The sequence below is a fragment of the Marmota monax genome, unplaced genomic scaffold (genome assembly GCF_021218885.2).
Source record: "Marmota monax isolate L192 unplaced genomic scaffold, Marmota_monax_Labrador192_F-V1.1 WCK01_AAM20220418_F8-fsc00080, whole genome shotgun sequence".
Taxonomy (NCBI): domain Eukaryota; kingdom Metazoa; phylum Chordata; class Mammalia; order Rodentia; family Sciuridae; genus Marmota; species Marmota monax.
In genome coordinates, this window is record NW_026694750.1 from 2,082,937 (window position 1) to 2,101,260 (window position 18,324).

An 18,324-nucleotide genomic window follows, 5' to 3' on the forward strand; every position below is an offset into this window, starting at 1 on the left:
ACCCAGTGCCTCACACATTAGGTGAGCACTCTGCCACTGAGCCACAAACCCAGCCCTAAGCTTAATTTTTAAAAAATTTTTATTAGTTGTTCATGGACTTTTATTTTATTTACTTATTTATATGTGGTGCTGAGAACCGAACCCAGTGCCTCACACATGCTAGACAAGTGCTCTACCACTGAGTCACAACCCCAGCCCCCTAAGCTTAATTTTTTAAACACAGAAATGCATCCTCTGTGAACCCCTCAGTTTCAACATTTACCAATGTAATTATCAAACTGTTTTGTTGTGGCTTGACTTGTGCAATGGATTATGAACATGTTAAGGGGGGACCTGTCTCATGAGCTCCCTGTCCCAGTGCCAAGCACAGGACAGATCCTCAGTAAACAATGAATTCATGGGTAACAGAACCTAATTAGCAGAATAAGTAAAAGGAACAAATAAGGTCTTAAAAAAAATCCATTTAACCATAGCCTCAATTTACACAGTCTGTAAGTATATACTATGTAATATATAGTAATTTCATGTTTCGATCTTTTTTCCTTGATACTTCTAAAATGAAAAATACTCGGGAACACTTGAAGACATTTTTCTGGCAAAATGTCAAAGAAGCAAATTGAGAATACAAAAGAGCTTCTGATTTTTGTCCGAGTTCCAATGTTTTCAAAGCAGTCCAGATGTCCCCTAGGAATCCAGGTTCTGTTCAGAACTTGAGCCTGCTCTGAGTGCTACAGGGGCTACTCAGACCAGTGTTCTCAAGGAAAGCCTCCAGACAAAGCATGTGGTCTTAGGAACAAGAGAGTCACTCTGAGATTTTTCTGTGCAAAGTCAACACATAAAGAAAAATTATATTACTTTTCTTGGTGTAACTCTGCTTTTTAAATTTGTAAATATTACTAATATTTTTATAATCAAATTTCATCTCAGATATGGTATGCTCACTGTATGGGGAATCAGAAGGGTACCACCAATGATCATGGTCATCTTTTTTTATTGGCTACACTACGTGGCAAAGTCCATTTTAGTCAGGGCATGGCTAGTGCCATCCAGGGTAGGGGCTGGGAGTGTGGACTGGCTGTGGCCTGTCCTTGCCGAGCTCTCCACTGCACAGCAAGCGCTCTCTGCATGGCCAACACAAGGACTGCATGTTTTAAATTTGAAACCAAGTTGATCTTAGACCTGAAAGGAAAGTGTATGTTAAAATTATTTGACAGAAAAACACCTACTGAATATATTAAAGAAAAAGAACTCAGTTTTACCATGAGGGGGTACTTAAAGTAGTCACTATCGAGGGAGCATTCTTTGGCAGCAAGAGCCAGGCCTTGTAAAATGGGGATAAAGATCTGTAAGAAAAACACAAATACAACATTACAAAAACGAAGAATGGTAAATGTCTAAGAAGGTGCTGGGTCTAAGTGCCCAGGCATCACCGCCTCTCCTTCCCCAAGGAGAATCCCTCTTCATACAAAGGAGCCTAGAACCAAGCAAGAGTGTTGATTTCTCTGTTGATAAACCTAACTATGAAGCGATGCAGCTGAATTCTCCAGAACTGACAGCATTCTGATGAACCCTAGTACTCCGGCGGGACGGCCAGTGATTCAACAGAAACCCACAAGTGTGCAGCCACTGAAGGACTAAGGGTCCTTGCTCTCATCAACTACATTCCGCACGTCTCAGAAATTGTGTTCTTGACTATCAGGCTTCTGTAAGCTGTGAGGAAGTAAGACTAAATGGCCAATACTTTCTCAAGTCTATCAATACTTTAAAAAATCCTTTAATATTTTGAGGTAAATAAGAAAAACACACCAATGATGGATGTTATCATTAAACATAATTGAGAGCAAAGAGACAGCTAATTAATGCTCAAATTGAAAAAGAAAACGTAAGAGCACCTTGCCTCCAAACACAGTGTAATTAACACAACAACCGACACTGAGATTTACTAAGGACACTCAGATTTACTTTTATAAGTTCACCATTAACACTGGGTAACACTATGCCAGATTTGCCAGCACAGCTCATCTTCAAATTACATTATGTACCCACTGATCCACTCATCTAGGGAGTGATTGGGATTCAAGACCAATACCATCAAGTAGAAAGCATGAGCAGCAGCACTCTGAACACCAACAAGCTGTAAAGGGAGTACTGAGAAAGCCGTTGGAAAACCTGAAAAACTACCAACTTCCTCCCATCTGTGTGAGCACCTCTGTATTTGAAAAGCACAAGAATAAAAAAGGTGCCCTAGATTTTAAGTGTCTGCTGAATGTCCTGAGGTATCAACAGCTCTACAAGAGATCATTGTAGTTTGTGCAACTTCAACAATCAGGGTAGAAGTAATGTAGTTTCACAAGCTGGGAAAAACAGACAAGAACCTCTCAGGCACAGGGTAAGGAATATCAGTCTGTAATTTAGAAGGAATGGCCAGCAGAAGTTCCAGAATCCAAAACAAAATCTCACAACTATCATCCAGGAAAGCCTCTGAACATTTTTCTCAGGAACACTAAAGTATCTTCACTCTCCCCACTAGAGCTACCCTCCTCTGCAAATCAACAAAATATGACTCAGCATAATATTTTTCAGTCAAGCATTATACTACTCATGTGACCTACATATTATTTTCTCTTATTTTCAAATAAATACCTCCCAGCACTGATGGAAGAATTCTACAGCTATTCATTTCCAATCCTAAATTTCAGCTGCTATTTGTTGTTTATCATCTGTGAACACCTCTCAAACATTAAAAGGTCATTAAAATTCCAAAGATTTAATAATTCACATTTGCCACACTTTTAAGAGAGGTAAAATGCATCCCCCCCCCCAGTTTAGCAGCTGCATTTAATTCCATTCCTTTCTCTCCAGATAAAACTTCTGTTAACATACGACAACAAGTGTTCAATCCTGTGTGGCTGAAAAGCCATCAGAGTTCCTTCTTTTCCTCTGTGACCGGGAGATGGAACCCAGGCAAGTGCTCTACCACCGAGCCACAGCCAGCCAAGGCCTTAGAATTCTGTGGGTAAAAATAATCAGGTCCATGGTGATCACACAACACTGTGAATGGGTTAAATGCCATGGATTTTACACTCTGAAATGGTAAATTTGATGTTATGTGAACTTAGCCTAAATTTCAAAAACCAAAGAGGTAACTCTGTGACCTCTGCATAAGTTTGTTCATGAGTAAAATGGCATAACCTGTCCCTTTTAGCAGATTCTGGGGCGGATTTTCTAGTTAACAACAACTGGGCTCCTCTGTCTGTGAGGCCTTTCTGAATAGGAAAGGCATTCCACATGCTACCGCCCACTATGGCTGTAAGAGCGCTTCGTTCAGCACGCTTGGGCAGTTCCTTGTTTCATCAGAGTTCAGCTCACTCTTCCACCTTCAATATGCCTGTTAGTCACAAGAAGATAAGCAGCCAAGGAACCCCAGGCAGAGTACACAGCAGGCCCTGGAATTTTCTTTTCCAAATACTTTGAAGACTGCTAAAAATACAATTCCCAAGAACTCAAAAGGTCTTAAAATCAATGCCACAGGTATGTATAAAATAGGTATAAAACAAGAGTAAAAGGAATCATGTCAATTACAGAGATTGCCTCTGTTTTTCTTTCTAATCACACACACAAAAAAAGAAACAGTAATGCAGCAAATTGTATAAAAAAATTGTAAAAATGCTTTCATCAGGGGAAATGGCCTGTGAGTACAGCTCAGACAAAGCACCCTTTACAACATGCAGTACAAAACATCAAACAGAATGTGCTACCTGTTTGACCTTGCAGGAAACTTTCAAGACAATGTAAACAGCTTCACCATTACACACTGCACATCTGCATTTGCACTTGGTTATAACCACCATGATATCAAAACAGTGTAGAAATAATGAATGAAATGAAAAGGTAACAGGCATCTTTTTTAGTTGGGTGGTAAGGAGACAGATCCTGTGTGACATGTGAACTGCCACTTAGCCAGCTGGGTCACTAATTTATGAATCTTAACAGACTCAGAACTACCTGTCAGCAGTACTCATCTGGAAAAATGCTCAGCATGCCTTATGCCATCTCCTGGTATTCCCTGATTAACAAGCTCCTTGAAATAGGGGACAGGGTTTTATGTTTCTTTCTTAGCTCCCAAAGCAGCTAGCATAGACCCTGTTTAAAAGACTAGATGCTTGACTGATTAGTTGAAATGGGTACATGATTTCAATAGTGCAGCTGTCAAACCAATTTCCTTAAGAAAAGAATCTTAGGTGGGTCTTCTCTCTGAGCAAATAACACATGCACGTTCAAATCTTGGAACAGAATTTCTAATATATGGCATATTTGGAAATCAGCCTCAGATAGATGCAGTTAGGCTAAAAGTAGTTAGATAGTAGTAGCAAACCTCACACATCCATACCTGTTTAAATACTTCCTCATCCTGGTGAGTGGTTCGCACCAGTTCTTGAATGAAGCCATATGGGAGATTCCTACATAGCATGTACGGCACGAGGAAGGACGGCTGCTGCATGGACCTGTGGAGCCATGAAAATCAAGGCTGTGATGAAGTCAATACGTTACACGCCAACACAGCACTTGAGATGTCACAGCAGAATCAACTGCCCAGGCAAAGCACCAAATTCCAAATCTTTCAAATAGTCTGCCTGACAGTCCTTTGCAAAAGATAAACGTTCTTATGAATGGCAACCATTTCTTGGCTTTTTAAATGAGACAATACAGGAAATTTCAAAGAACCCAGCTCTTTCTACAAAGAGTCCTTCAAAAAAGAAACATGAGGTGCTGGGACTGTAGCTCAGTGGTAGAGTACTTGCCTAGCATATGTGAGGCACTGGGCTCAATCCTCAGGACCACATAAAAGTAAATAAATAATATAAGAGTATTGTGTCCACCTACAACTAAAAAGAAATAGGAAAAAAATGAAGCATTATATATTTCTTTTACTTACTGTTTATGTCTATGTCTCATCCAAATTGAAAAAAAAAATTAAGATGAGCAGTCGTCTTTTTAAGACTCTTAAACATTTTTTAAAATAGTTTTTTAGTTGTCGATGGACCTTTATTTAATTTGTTTATTTATATATGGTGCCAAGAATCGAACCCAGAGAGTCACATATGTAGGCAAGTGTTCTACCACTGAGCCACAACCTCAGCCCTTAACCATGTAACGTAAAATTTTGCTACATGTATGCTGGGTATGTGGTGCAAAATTGTAATTCTGCGGGTCAAAAGGCTAAGACAAGAGGATCACAAGTTCAAAGCTAGCCTTGTCACTTAGTGAGACCATGTCTCAAAATAAAAAATACAAAGAGCGAGGGATGTGGCTCAGTGGTAAAGTGCCCCACTGTAAAATCCCCAGTACCAATAAAATGAAATGAAGTGAAATTTTGGTACATGTACTTAATTTTCATTCTTTTAAAAAATTTCAAAAACAGACGGTTATGGTACAAAAATAATACAGAACACACAGAATAAATGTAAATTTATCATTTTTCCTTTAGATATTTTTGCATAAGGGAAATGAAATATATACTTTTTTATTAAAACTGAAATCAGAAGCAAACACAAAGTAGTTCTTAGGATGATTTCCAAATTACCCATTCTACCACTCTGCTTTATTACTAAGTAACAGAAAATGATTCCACACAATCTGGAAATTCACGATCTATACATTTTGTTAAATTATCTCCACTGATTCCAAGCAATTGTTTTCAACTAAATTATAATTATCTATAATTGCTGTCCATGTTTAAAAAATAACCTATTTTAAAAAAGACATGGACCTCTTAGAACATAAATAATTCCTTTTAAAAATCTATTTTGCACTACTTTAGAAGATAAGGAAGGGAAGAAACAGTCCTCTATTTTCCTAGTACTTTAGAGAAGGAAAAGGCTCTCAGATCATTTAATCGAAAACTTTCACTTTTTCACTATTTTTTTTTAGTTGTAGATAGACACAATACCTTTATTCTATTTTTATGTGGTGCTGAGGATTGAACCCAGGGCCCCACACGTGCCAGGCGAGTGCTTTACCACTGAGCCCCAGCTCCAGTCTCAAATACCTTAACTTTTCAGGTCGAGGGAGTTCTCTGCATGTGGTATAGCATGCAGGGTCCTCTCCCTGCTGACCTCAAGCACATACCACATAAGGCTCTGCATTCTGCGTACCTTGGTTGTGTGAGGGAACCTTGTAGTACTAGTGCAGTGTGGGATATGCACTGGGAGCGGATGTTGCTCAGAAGCTGGCTGACTGCTGGCTGGCTGCACATCTGAAATGGACAAGAAACCAACAGAATCATCCCAAGCTGCTGAAGAGCACCAGGGGCCAGAAGAGTGAGGGCTGGAAAAGGGCATGCTCCTCTCTTTATTTCCTCCTCATCAGCAAGCTGCAGTGAAAGTGTCATCCAGCCACTACATTGCCTCTGATGGAATGTACGCTCAGAAAAGAGGAGAGAGGCCCAACCTCAGAGATGCACCTGTTATCTTTGCCTTTGCTAAAGCTAAATATGACAATTCCCAAAGGAGCCCTCACAAATAAGAAACCAATAGGTAGACAATCAGATTAGCTTCCAACATACAGCTAGAACTAAGTAATGAAATAAAGGTAAAAATGAGAGAATAAGGAAGCCAAGTCAGCACAGCTTAGTGGACAGGTGTAGCTTCCTGAGTTAAAACCTAACCTTATTGCCAGGCGCGGTGGTGAACACTTGTAATCCCAGTGGCTCAGGAGGCTAAGAGAGGAGGAGCACAAGTTCAAAGCCAGCCTCAGCAAAAAGCAAGGAGCTAAACAACTCACTGAGACCCTGTCTCTAACTATAGACAATTACGACCTTAGTCTCTAAGGTGTCTGTTTATTCTTGGTAAGAACACCTATCTTACATGTGGCTTCTCTGGGCTCACTGAGAAACTGTAAGAATTCAAACCAATACAGACTTCACAAGACCCTTGCTGGTCCTAGTGCTCCATAACGCTGGTTATTATCTTGACCATCGCTGGCTACCAGCAATCAGTAGGGCCTTATACGTCACTACATAGCCAGCTACAGGGCAGTCAAGAGAGGACTCTGAACGCAGGCTACCTGGGTTTCCTTCTTGGCTCTGTCACGTCTTTCCTTCACTAGAATGTGTTTTCTTCTCTTCTCTTCTCTTTCTTCCTTCCTTTCTTTCCCTTCCTTCCTTCCTTCCTTCCTTCCTTCTTTCTTTTTTTTTTCCCAAGCCAAACTGTATCCAGCTTTATTAAAGATACTTTCATAAACAATCATGGTATTTCAGGCAGGACATGGGCAGACAATCATTAACAGTATACAACAACTTTCAAACTCCCTTCTTGAATGGACTACCAAAACCAGAAAGCCACTATAAAACCCAATGAAGTCTTCATTTGATGCTCTGAATAGGGAAAGTTTAGAGTGAGGGTTGACATTTCACATTTAGCATGTTGTTTAACAACTTTTCACAAGCCGACCCTGACTTTCAGGAAATGAAAGGAAAATGGCAAAAATTATTAATCTGAAGATCCACAATCTAGAAAAGGAACTGCTGCTCTTCTGAAGGACACTATTCTCAGTGACATCACTGGAAAGTCCAGATTGCCCCACACACTGGTAAAACCAATCGTTGGGAATCAGGTCCCAATAGGTCTGAGTTTAGGGGAATTAAGTCTATGCCGATGGCAGAGAGGGACAGGAGGACATACAGATGAGTTTCAGTTTTTCCATACCACAAGGCATTTGTGCCAAGGTGGCTATGTGTGCCAACATCAGGGAATCCCTTCCTCTTGGGAACAAAGAGGAAGTCTCTCAAAACTAGAAGGGAAAGGTGTCTTCCCCCACAGCAATCCAGCTTTAGAGACATTCTACTAGTGACACATGCTCCTTCCCCCGCAAAACAACAATGAAGTGTTCTGTGTGCTAACAACATAGCTTAAAAAAAAAAAAAAAAAAAGTAAAACAAAATTCTGCATTTTTATAAAACTTGATAAAAAATAGTATTTCAAACTGTACAGTCACCAGAAGTACAGTTATCAAAAACGCACACACTTCACTTGGCATCTCCAGCACCTTCAGTTTTCTGTGCCTGGTCTGTTTTGGCATCTCCATTTTCTGCAGGGTTATTCCCATCCTTGCCAGTGTCAGCTTTTCCCTTTTTCCCTTTGGGTACCTTCTCTCCCTTCTTTGCAGGGGCCTTTTTAGGCTTGGGCTCTGGCTTTGGAGGAGCAGGTTTGGCAGACAACCTTGCAGATCTTCTCTGTGGTTCGTCTTTCACCTTGGCTTTATCTCCTTTAGCATCCCCTTCAGCCTTTCTCTTGGGCATGGTGGCGACGGCAGCGGGACGCAGGCGCTGGACGCGGGGATGCAGCGGCGCGTGGCTTTGGTCGGTCCGGGGGTCGTTCTCGCCTCTTCTTCACACTGCTCCTGTTTCTTTCTTTTTTAATATTTATTTTTTAGTTGTAGTTGGACACAATACTTTCACTTACTTATTTTTATGTGGTGCTGTGAATTGAACCCAGGACCTCGCACGTGCTAGGCAAGCACCTCTATCTCTAAGCCACAACCCCAGCCCTAAGATGTGATTTCTATGAAGGCAGAAATCTGTTTTGTTCACTAATGCATCCCAAGCTGCTAGTACAGTGCCTGGCACAGAGATGCTCCAAAACAAACTACTTGACTGACTAAATAAATGAATGACTTCTCCATTCGAGAGGGGATTATCAAAGAAATACTGGGGCTTTTTTTTTTCTTTAATAATCTGGTTCATATTACCTTTGGTGCTTTTTTTTCCTCTATTCCAACTCGGTCAAAACACTCAATGAGGTAGTTCAGCATATCTGTCTCCTTGCAGGTTTCAATGGTGAAATGGTCACTGTAGGAATCCCAACTACTTGCTCCACCAGAGGCTCCCAAACTTTGGAGAAGAGAAAAAAAAAAAAAAAAAAGATGATGCTTACCCCCTCTTGATCATTTCTTCTTGACAGTCTTTGTTTCTGCAGCAGAAAGCCTGCTAGGATCCCTGCAACCTTCACAAAGCACAGACACCCATGCAGCACAGACTGCAGCTGACTGCTTGGCTCACCTGTTCCCAGCCCAACAAAACTGGCTTCTGGTGAACACTTGATGGTTCTACTAAGGGGACCTCATCTTACTGAGGATGGCAACTTACCTAACCAGAGGGACTAAGACAGGTACTTACATCAAACTGAGCAGCATCACTTGGGCAGACCTGCAGGTTAAAGCCAGACTACGCTATTGCTATAACCCAACGCTCTAGGAGGGCAGGTTTAAGGAACTAAGAAAATACCTTTACTATTTCTAGTTTAGAACTGATAAAAATTCATCCAGCATTTGGCAATAGGACCAGAGCTCGTGGAGCATCCAGTTAGAGGGAGACATCAAGGATTTGCTATTAACACAAGATTTTCAAAACTTTCAGTGAAAAAACTTGAGTTAGCACAGTAAAATCAAAACAAACAAGTCTTATTTGTGAGCAGACCTGGCTCCAGCCCTGGCCTTAGTGCTGATATATTTACCTGAGCCCAGAACCTCTATTACATCTGCAGCGAGGCTTTAGTGAAATAATGTGGAAGTGCTTTGGAAAATATCACCAGGTCACAATGTGAAGCACAGTTATTATTTATATTAACTATTCTCTAGGACAAAAGCCAAACATAGTAGTGAGGGTTAGGTCTGAGGGAATTAAACAAAGTTAATGTCCACCATCACTGGTCTCACACCAAATTAGGTATTTAACTCAAATTATCTGATATACATACAATATACGAAGACATTAGTCAAGGCATAGAAGGCATGAAGAGGAAGAGAGAAAATAAGCTTAGTAAAATTATTACATTTAGAAGATGATAAATGATGGAAAGAACATCAGGAACCCAAGAGTTCCTATTTCAACCTGGGGCAGAAACTAGAAGGACCAGGAAGAATTTAGAGCACAATAGCATGTTATGCAGCATAACAGATATGCACAACAAGTTTTGGAACATATACAGCGATCTTGGAATTAGAACATAACTGATCTTAGAATTCTGGGGAGAAAATAATTAACCTTAAAATGAAAACATGATATTAAAGCTTTTCATTATAGAAGGTAAAAAATAATGCCAGCTTTAAGTCCAAGGTTCTCAGCCCAGAGTCCAGCAAATCTGAACTCCTGTAGGACCTACAAAATGGTCTGACAGTGGGAAGGGAGGAGACAGGCTGAGAGGATATCCAAGGAGACACAGCTCGTCCCTGCCCACTGCATAGGCCACGGGGCCACCCAGAGACATGCATAGGGTGGGCCAGCACGGAAACCTGAAAAACACATCTATGCTTGTGTCTTTATGGCAATTAATGTTTTGGTACATTTTATTAATTAATGGTGGGACCTGGTATCTGCTGAATGACCTGACAACAGAAAGGTGAGTAGTGTAGAAAAGTACAGAGAAAACTCACTAGGGAACTAAACAAAAAAACCATCACCTAATTTAGAATATGGAGAATCCTCACAATAGAAAGGGCCAAGATTTCTCTATGCTGGAGGCAAGCTCTGTTTCAAGTGATTTGTGATTTTTCCCTCTTATGCTTGACATTAGTGTCAATATTCACTGAACATCTCAAAGGTAAACAGTGCTATCGCAGGCTTGTACCTAGACACAACTGTGGGTAGTTTTCCTGGAAACAGCTCTCACAGACGTTTAAAAAAAAAGATATTTCTTATTTCCAACGAAAAATTTTAACTATTCATCTTCCTCATAATAAGACCCATATTTCTCACATTTTTAACACTTATGAAATGAAAAGCATCTTATATTTTATGACAACAGGTCATTACTAGCTGCAAGGAGTCAGTCTGAAGTGGCATCCCTTATAACACATGAACTTTTATGTCCACAAGAACTCAGCATGCTTAGATAGTGCTGGCTTGTGCAACGGCCAATGAAATTAAGTTCCATTCTTAGCAACACATTCCATTTAGTTTTAACTTCAATTTAACTCCTCACTCTCACTTGAAATATTTTCACAGGTATTTCACTGAGACATAAAAAGTGACCTATGCAGCAGTCTGCCTATCTTGTGCCAGGCAATGCAATGAAAGGCACAGGGACTCAGAAGATCTCAGACAATTTTCAAAGCTAAATGAGGTTGGTGTGTTTTGGTGATTATCAATCAGGCACCAACCAACTGGCTGGCTTTCAGAACGGGGGAAAAACCCTTTAACACAAAAGGAAATGTAAAGTCCAGTGTGTGTCAATGTTTCAATAAGACCAATCCTAAAGATGCCAAAGGAAGTCATGATCACATATTTAAAATGGCCAGTTTCATTAATGCTAAGCTAACAGTCAATAGCCCAAACTGATTAACAAGGATTTTTAGATTCATGGTGAAAGAGCTGGGCTGAAATTATGAATGTGATAATGAAGGAAAATGTGGTACTATTTCTATACATAAATTTATGCTATTAACAAACATTTTTTAAATATTTAAAATAGGTTGGGCTCCTGCAGTCCTGGGATTCAAAAGTTTGAGGCAGGAGAATCACTTCAAGATGAGTTTGGGAAACACAGTGGGCCCCCTGATCCTTACCTCTTCTACCCTCCAAATTTGTTTTCAGTAGTACTTCATTCTTCTTGAATTTCTTTTTATTATCAAAAAGCTGTGCCATTCTAAAATCTTGAAAACATGTTGTATTTAAGTTCTAAAAGCATATATAAAATTATACCTTCCCTTGGGAGAATATGTGAGCCATTTTCTGGTAACTAAATCAACAATTCAATGTAACCATTAATTACTTCACTAACAGAAATATAGTTGAATCCTTTTGAAAACGATAATAATATTCGGGGTGGGGGGTGGTGGCTGGGATTGGGCTCAGCAGTACAACGCTCGTCTAGCATTCGCAGGGCCCTGGGTATGATCCTCAGCACTACATAAAAAATAAATGAATGGAATAAAGGTATTGTGTCCAACTACCACTAAAAAATAAATATTAAAAAAATTTTTTTCCGGGGATTGACACACATCAGATCTGTGCAGACTAAATTCCATTTTAAATGTACCGAGAAAACTTGCTTTTGAAAAAAAAAAAATATTTATTTTTTAGTGGTAGTTGAACACAATACCTTTATTTTATTTATTTATTTTTATGTGGTGCTGATGATCGAACCCAGGATCTCGCAGGTGCGAGGCCAGAATTCTACTGTTGAGCCTCAACCCAGCCGCCCCCACTTTTTTTTTGGTACCAGGGATTGAACTCAGGGGCACTTAACCACTTGGCTATATCTCTAGCTCTTTTTATATTTTACTTTGAGTCAGGGTCTCACTAAGTTGCTGAGGCTGGCTTTGAACTTGTGATCCCCCTGCCCTATCCTCCGGAGTCGCTGGGTTTACAGGGTTTATGTGCCACTGGGCCTGGCTGAAAACTTGCTCATTAAAGGACCCCATAAAATTTTCTTCCATAATGAGAATAATCACCCTCCTATTTACCAACTTTTTGAATGCAAACTTGGGAATTTTATATTTTCTCAATCCAAGGCAAAGTCAGAGCTGTTATGGTTTAAGCAGTATAAATTCAGTCAATGAATGTGCACAGTGGGCCTGCTAGGTTCCAGGCACTGTTGCAGGTTCTGGAGTCTATACTGATGACCTTGTCGATGCGGCAATTATATTCTAGAGGTGGGGACTATCAACGACAAACTCATAGGTAAGTGCTGTGAGGGAAAAGAAAAGTGAGTACAGGCGATGGCGCGAGGCAGCATGTGTGTAAGTGCTGTTCAACACAGCAGAGCCGGCCACCAGCCTCTAAGCAGCCTGCACTCACACGGGCCTCACGGAAGGCAGAGAGCAGGCCAGATAGCTCTCTGCGGGAAGAGTGGCCCAAAGAGAGGAAATGAGTCCAAAGGTGTAAGGCAGGAGGAAATACTACATGCCACGAGGATGAAGGCGAGTGGAGAGAGGCGAGGGGAAATGTTTTGTTCCCACTACTTCCATGGTGAATCCTCCAGTATGATGACCAACGGCAACAGGAGGACAAACGTCAATCTTCTGTCTACTAACTGGCCTTTCTCTGCTCACACAGGCCACTGACGCATCTAAGCAGTTAACAAACAAAAGGGTCCCTGATGATGTCACTGAGTTACGAAATTAGCTGTGGAGCTGCCTGCCTCTTATTTATTGAGTCACCTGGAGTTTTCTGTCCCTTTCAGTCTTAGGGACCTCATGGAGAAAGTAATAATGTTGAAGTTTCTTTTCCTTCATGAGGACATGGGAGAAGGCTCTTTGGCAGGAGCCCCAAGCCTGACTGGAGGCAACGGAAGACTGTACTTACCACTTGACCATGTGCCTAAGCTGAGACCTAATCATTAGAAGAACCAGGGGGGGAAGGGTGGTGGGGAGGAGCAAACAAAAGTGCAATAAAAAATAACATAACCCCATTTCTCTCCAGTCACCAACTTCCTGAGGCAGACTCTACTGGGATCTGAATCACAAGACAATTTTCCCTTCACTCACTTTCCTGCGAGAACAGTTCCTCATAATTCCTACAGTGCATTTCACAGAAGACTTGAAAACACTTCAGAGGAATGTTTTGCCTTTCCTAAATTAGTTCCCGTCATTAAAACTGTAAATGATCAACACATGCCTGCAGGTCACAACTACTTCCAAAAGTATCTGCAGATTTCAAACTCTGCTGGGCCAACAGAAGGGAAAATGGAGACAATTCCACTTAATTCTTGTGACACTAACTTAGAAGTATGTGTTAAAATTGCTTATTTCAAAATAAAAAAAGATCGCATAGAAAGGGACGGGAAATCCATCTGTGCTGGTCACTCAAGTGAACAAGGTGTTTGCTGCCTCGTCCTGGTTTTGGCCCTGTATGTCCCCAAACTCTCCCATTTGTTTAAGCAGTTTGTGTTATACATTTTTCACTATTGTTGTGCCATTAAAAAAAAAATATCTATATATATATATATCTATATATATATATCTATATATATATATATATATATTTAGTTGTAGATGGACACAATACCTTAATTTATTTATTTTTATGTGGTGCTGAGAATCAAATCCAGTGTCTCACATGTGCTAGGCAAGTGCTCTACCACTGAGCCACAGCCCCTGTTGTGCCATTTTTGATACCCATGAGTAACATACAATTGGAGTATCTAACCTGCAACCTGGATTATATGATTTCCTTGCAACAGCCTGTGAGGGGCATGCCAACAGACCAGAAGGGCGTTTCGTAGTTAAGGAGTAAAATGAGGCTGGGGTGTAGCTCAGGGATAGAATGAGCTTTCCCAGCATACATGAGGTCTTACTTATCAACCCCCAGCTTTGCCCTCCTCTACCCCCCAAGAAAAGAAGCTGGCACTTCCTAGCCAAGGAACAGAGAAGATGCCTAGACTCTCAGTAGCGAAATTACTAGTGAGGAACAAGAAGAGCAGATACTGCTGCCCACAGAAGGCTAGGCCAGAGGCAGCGCAGGGTGGTGGAAAAGAATGTGAGCTCCAGTTTCCCGCCTGCCTGAGTCTGAATGCAGGCTCTGCTGCTAACTAGTTGGTGACTTTAACCTCCCTGTTCCTCAGTTTCCTCAGGGAATGCTACATGGGATTAAACAAGGTCACTTAAGCAGAGTATTAGGTGAATCATCCTTAATAAGCGTGTGCTGCTATTATTACATAACCAGCAAGTGTTTTTCCTAGGATATAAAAATCAAGATCTGAGGTGAGGCTCGGATGTTAGAAATCTAGAGAGAGAGGTGTTAGTAAAAGCACCATGACCAGATATACCTGTTAAGAAAGTTGGAATTAAATAGGCCAGGGAAAGAAAAGAGTGTTTCCCCCACAGATAATTTGCAGCAAAACAGGTAACAAAGCAATTTTACCATGATGGAATGTGATTCCTAAGGATTATGCCTGCAGTGTGACTTCAATCATGCAGAGGATTTTGTGTACATGAAAAAGCCACGTACACCTTTGGGAAATTTCCTTGAGAAGTAATGATGCAATGTTCACTTTTAATGTGGCCCAGGGATCCCCCACTCTCAATTTTTTTTTTAATACAAATATCAAGCTTCTGGAATTGATATTTAGCCTGTGTCAACACTCCTCAGTGCTCTCTAATGATTCTTCTGAACACGGTCAGATTTAATGAAGTGACCTAACCTTATTGCAGTCTCTATTTATAGCCTGGAGTTATTTTTGAACAGTGCTGGGCACAAATACCAACTCTGTCCAGAGGAAACTTCAATTTAAGAGCAAAACTGTAAGAAGAGTCAGAGGGTTAGATAGAAAGGACCATTACATTTTGTTGCTCAGAGTCACCTAGAAAACCCAAGTAGTGGTCTTCACTTGGTTTTTGGGCTGAACATGCAGCAACATCTTGAATTATATTTTAGCTTCTGAAGTCATTCCTGGGCTCTTTAAACAAATGGGGTCTGGCTTCACAAGGTCAAGGAGGGACTCAGAGCAATATAAGGTTAGAAGTGAAAATAGAAGCCTCATTATATCAAACATATGACCCCATGTGCTCTTCAACAGATTATCTAGACTGAGCATGGTGGAGTGGTGATAGGAGGGAACACAAACACACAAGGTCCCACCCCTATGCCACTGCTAAACACCAGCAACCCATGCAATCGTCATGACGAAAACATGCCTCACGGTACAGACTGTCCACAAGAACATTTTGCAATAGTAAAATGAAGGGTCCTTCATTTTAGATCTGAGAGTGCTTGAACTTAACCACAAATTTGTTTTCAGGCTTCTGACAAATGATTATGGGTGAGTGTTCCTCTGAATTACCTGGCAACTACATGAAGTGTTCTATGTGTCACTTTTTTCTAGTTAAAAGATCCTCACATGTCAACACAATTTTGCTAACCCACCTCCTTTGATCCTAGTCTGTTTGGATTCAAAGCACACCTCTAAGTAGGGCTCATACAAGTTAGTTCCTAAGCACCTAAGCACATGCAGGGTAAGACTCCATTCCTCAGATACCTGGACCCAAACTGGACACAAGAAAAATCATCACCACCACCACCACCTTCATCACCATCATCATCATCTTCTTCATCTTCTTCATCACTACTGTCTCCAGAAAGTGCGAGGAAGAGGAAGGAGAAAGGATTGTCGTACATACTACCACAACAAAAGCAAAAAAGGTCATCAGGGAACAAAGGAAAAACAAGAGGGAGAGGCTTTGCATCTGCTGTCTTTTAAAATCTTAAAAGTTTTATCCACTTACATGCAAAAAATTACACATTATAGAACTAAGTGGACACATTTGAGAGAAGAGGCCACTGGATTCATGGAATTCTGATACTGCTTATTTCTACGAGGTTGAAATTACATGTGATCAGAAATCAAAACATCAAGGTGTGACCAGAGTGAGCTGCACCCACTGGAAGGAAGAACACCAGGCCCAGACTTGCCCACAGTCTGGGGGTAGGATTGCACTTCACCACCCTGGTGGCAGTCCAAAAAGTCAAAATGTGGCCCAGGGATCCCCCACTCTCAAATAACACACTGACCACAGTCTTTGAAACTAATTTGTAATGAAGAATGACACACGAACTAGAGTTTTAAAAATAAAGTTGTTTCTTTTTTCAGAAAAGGAAGGAGGGAAAGGAGAGGAACGGGAGGCACAACAGAGCAGCCCTTGCTTACTGATGTGATCAAAGCCTAGGAAGAGCGTGGACTCAGGTCACATGCCCACCAAACTAGTTAGTGGCACAGGTTAATGACCCAAAACAACTTCCAAAATTTAACTGAGGTCAGCGTCACACAACAGTTCTTTCAAACCATGTTAATCTCCCTCCCTACACTGCAAACACACGCGCAACTCTCCTGTTAAGAAAATACCTAGGAGAGATCCGTAGGGAGGAGGGACGTCTGCTGGCGTCACTGGGTGAAGCAGGAGGCACAGCTGGGCCCATGCTGGGGGCCCTCGGTCTGGAAGTGCTGACAGGTACTGCCTGAGGGCTACTTGCAAGGGCAGGGAGCCGTGGGGAGCTAGATGGGATGGAGATGCCTGAAGACCGTGGGGTGGGACACGGTGAAGGCCCCCACGGATGCATGATAGTGTAGGGCCGATACCGTGGGGACGAGGGCTGGCTTCCTGCCGCCGCAGTTCCAGAAGCCACACTGTGATGGCTGAGGGAAGCAGAAGGCGTAGCTGTCTGGATGGCTACATGGGAAGGTGAGGCAAAAGATGGACTCAGCACTGGTACCGAGTTCCAGAAGCTGGTAGTGGGAGCTGGACTAGTTTCATAGAGGCTAAAGTAGTTGAGAAAGGGAGGAAAGAAGAGAAAAATCAAAGCAAAACTTGAGATAACTGAAACAGAAAGTTTTAGGTTTTTAAATGATAATTACATTTCATATCTCTTAAAGTTGCAGTACAGAGATCAGATAATCATTTAAATAATAATCTAATTGTTGTGTTGATCTAAGGTAGCATACATAGCTATTTATTTCTAAAATTTAAACTACCAATAACCTAACCATGGAAAGCCCGCCCCCCCAAAAAAATCCAATTTAGAAAAGATAATATCACTTAAAAAGACTAAGTCCATCTGCCCAAATATGATACGTATCATAATATCCATGACATAGTTCAACGTTGTAAATAAACATTCCCTTCTACACCCTTCATGGCTGTTTTACTCCCAATTAGACGTGCACACTGGTGAACCACACTGACCTAGACAAAGAGCTGGCGCTGAAGGAACCCAGGCTGCAGAACATGGGGCTTGTTCCTGGATTGGAGCCAGTGTTCAGCATAAGATTTCTGTCTGGTGACCGAGCTGCAGCTGCAATGGGCTGCGATGTGGCTGTCAGACTGGCAAATGGGTTTTCATCTCTAGTCTGAGTGGACATCATTAGCACTTCCATCAAAATCTGGCCAATCAAGTCCTTAAAATCAGAGAACACTGTTGGGAAGGCAGAATAAAGAACAAGTTACACATGGCTCTTCATACACATGGTCTTCAAATAAGCCAAATGGAACCAGAGGGTTCAGTATGACATCCTGGACTGGATTCTGGAACAGTAAAAGGACATTAGTGGACAACCTGTTGATATCCAAATAAAGTCTGGTGTTTTGTCACTAGTCATTAGTTTTAGTGAATGTACCACAGCTACATCAAGAAGTTACCATCAGAGGAAACTGAGTAAAGGAATACAGGAATTCCCTGCCCTATCTTTGAAATTTTTCTATAAATCGAGTTGCTCTCAAAGTAAAAGTTCATTTAAAAACAAAATGGAGTGTGTCAGTGGAGTTACTGCTGATGTAGGTGTTAACTGTAAACGAAGCCACGTCCACCCTCAGAGGTCAGGTCATCACACCACA

General features: G+C 41.2%; 2 protein-coding genes across 4 annotated transcripts in view; both read right to left on the bottom strand.

Annotated features, from left to right (window-relative positions):
- Positions 1-18,324, bottom strand: part of Ube4b (ubiquitination factor E4B) — a 116,399-nt gene that overhangs the window by 39,970 nt on the left and 58,105 nt on the right. The window contains exons 6-12 of one of the 3 annotated variants that reach the window (XM_046424849.2): positions 17,677-17,905; positions 16,839-17,252; positions 15,975-16,115; positions 8,749-8,890; positions 6,156-6,256; positions 4,391-4,505; positions 1,260-1,343 (exon numbers count right to left, since the gene is read on the bottom strand). In XM_046424849.2, coding sequence (XP_046280805.1) covers positions 1,260-1,343; positions 4,391-4,505; positions 6,156-6,256; positions 8,749-8,890; positions 15,975-16,115; positions 16,839-17,252; positions 17,677-17,905 — 1,226 coding nt within the window. The remainder of the gene's footprint in view (positions 1-1,259; positions 1,344-4,390; positions 4,506-6,155; positions 6,257-8,748; positions 8,891-15,974; positions 16,116-16,838; positions 17,253-17,676; positions 17,906-18,324) is intronic. The other 2 variants (XM_046424850.2, XM_046424851.2) reach the window with 2 other exon arrangements.
- Positions 7,895-8,402, bottom strand: LOC124079340 (non-histone chromosomal protein HMG-17-like). The gene has a single exon (XM_046424852.2). It carries the CDS (start codon positions 8,297-8,299, stop codon positions 8,027-8,029), a length of 273 nt encoding a protein of 90 aa, XP_046280808.1. The 5' UTR covers positions 8,300-8,402; the 3' UTR covers positions 7,895-8,026.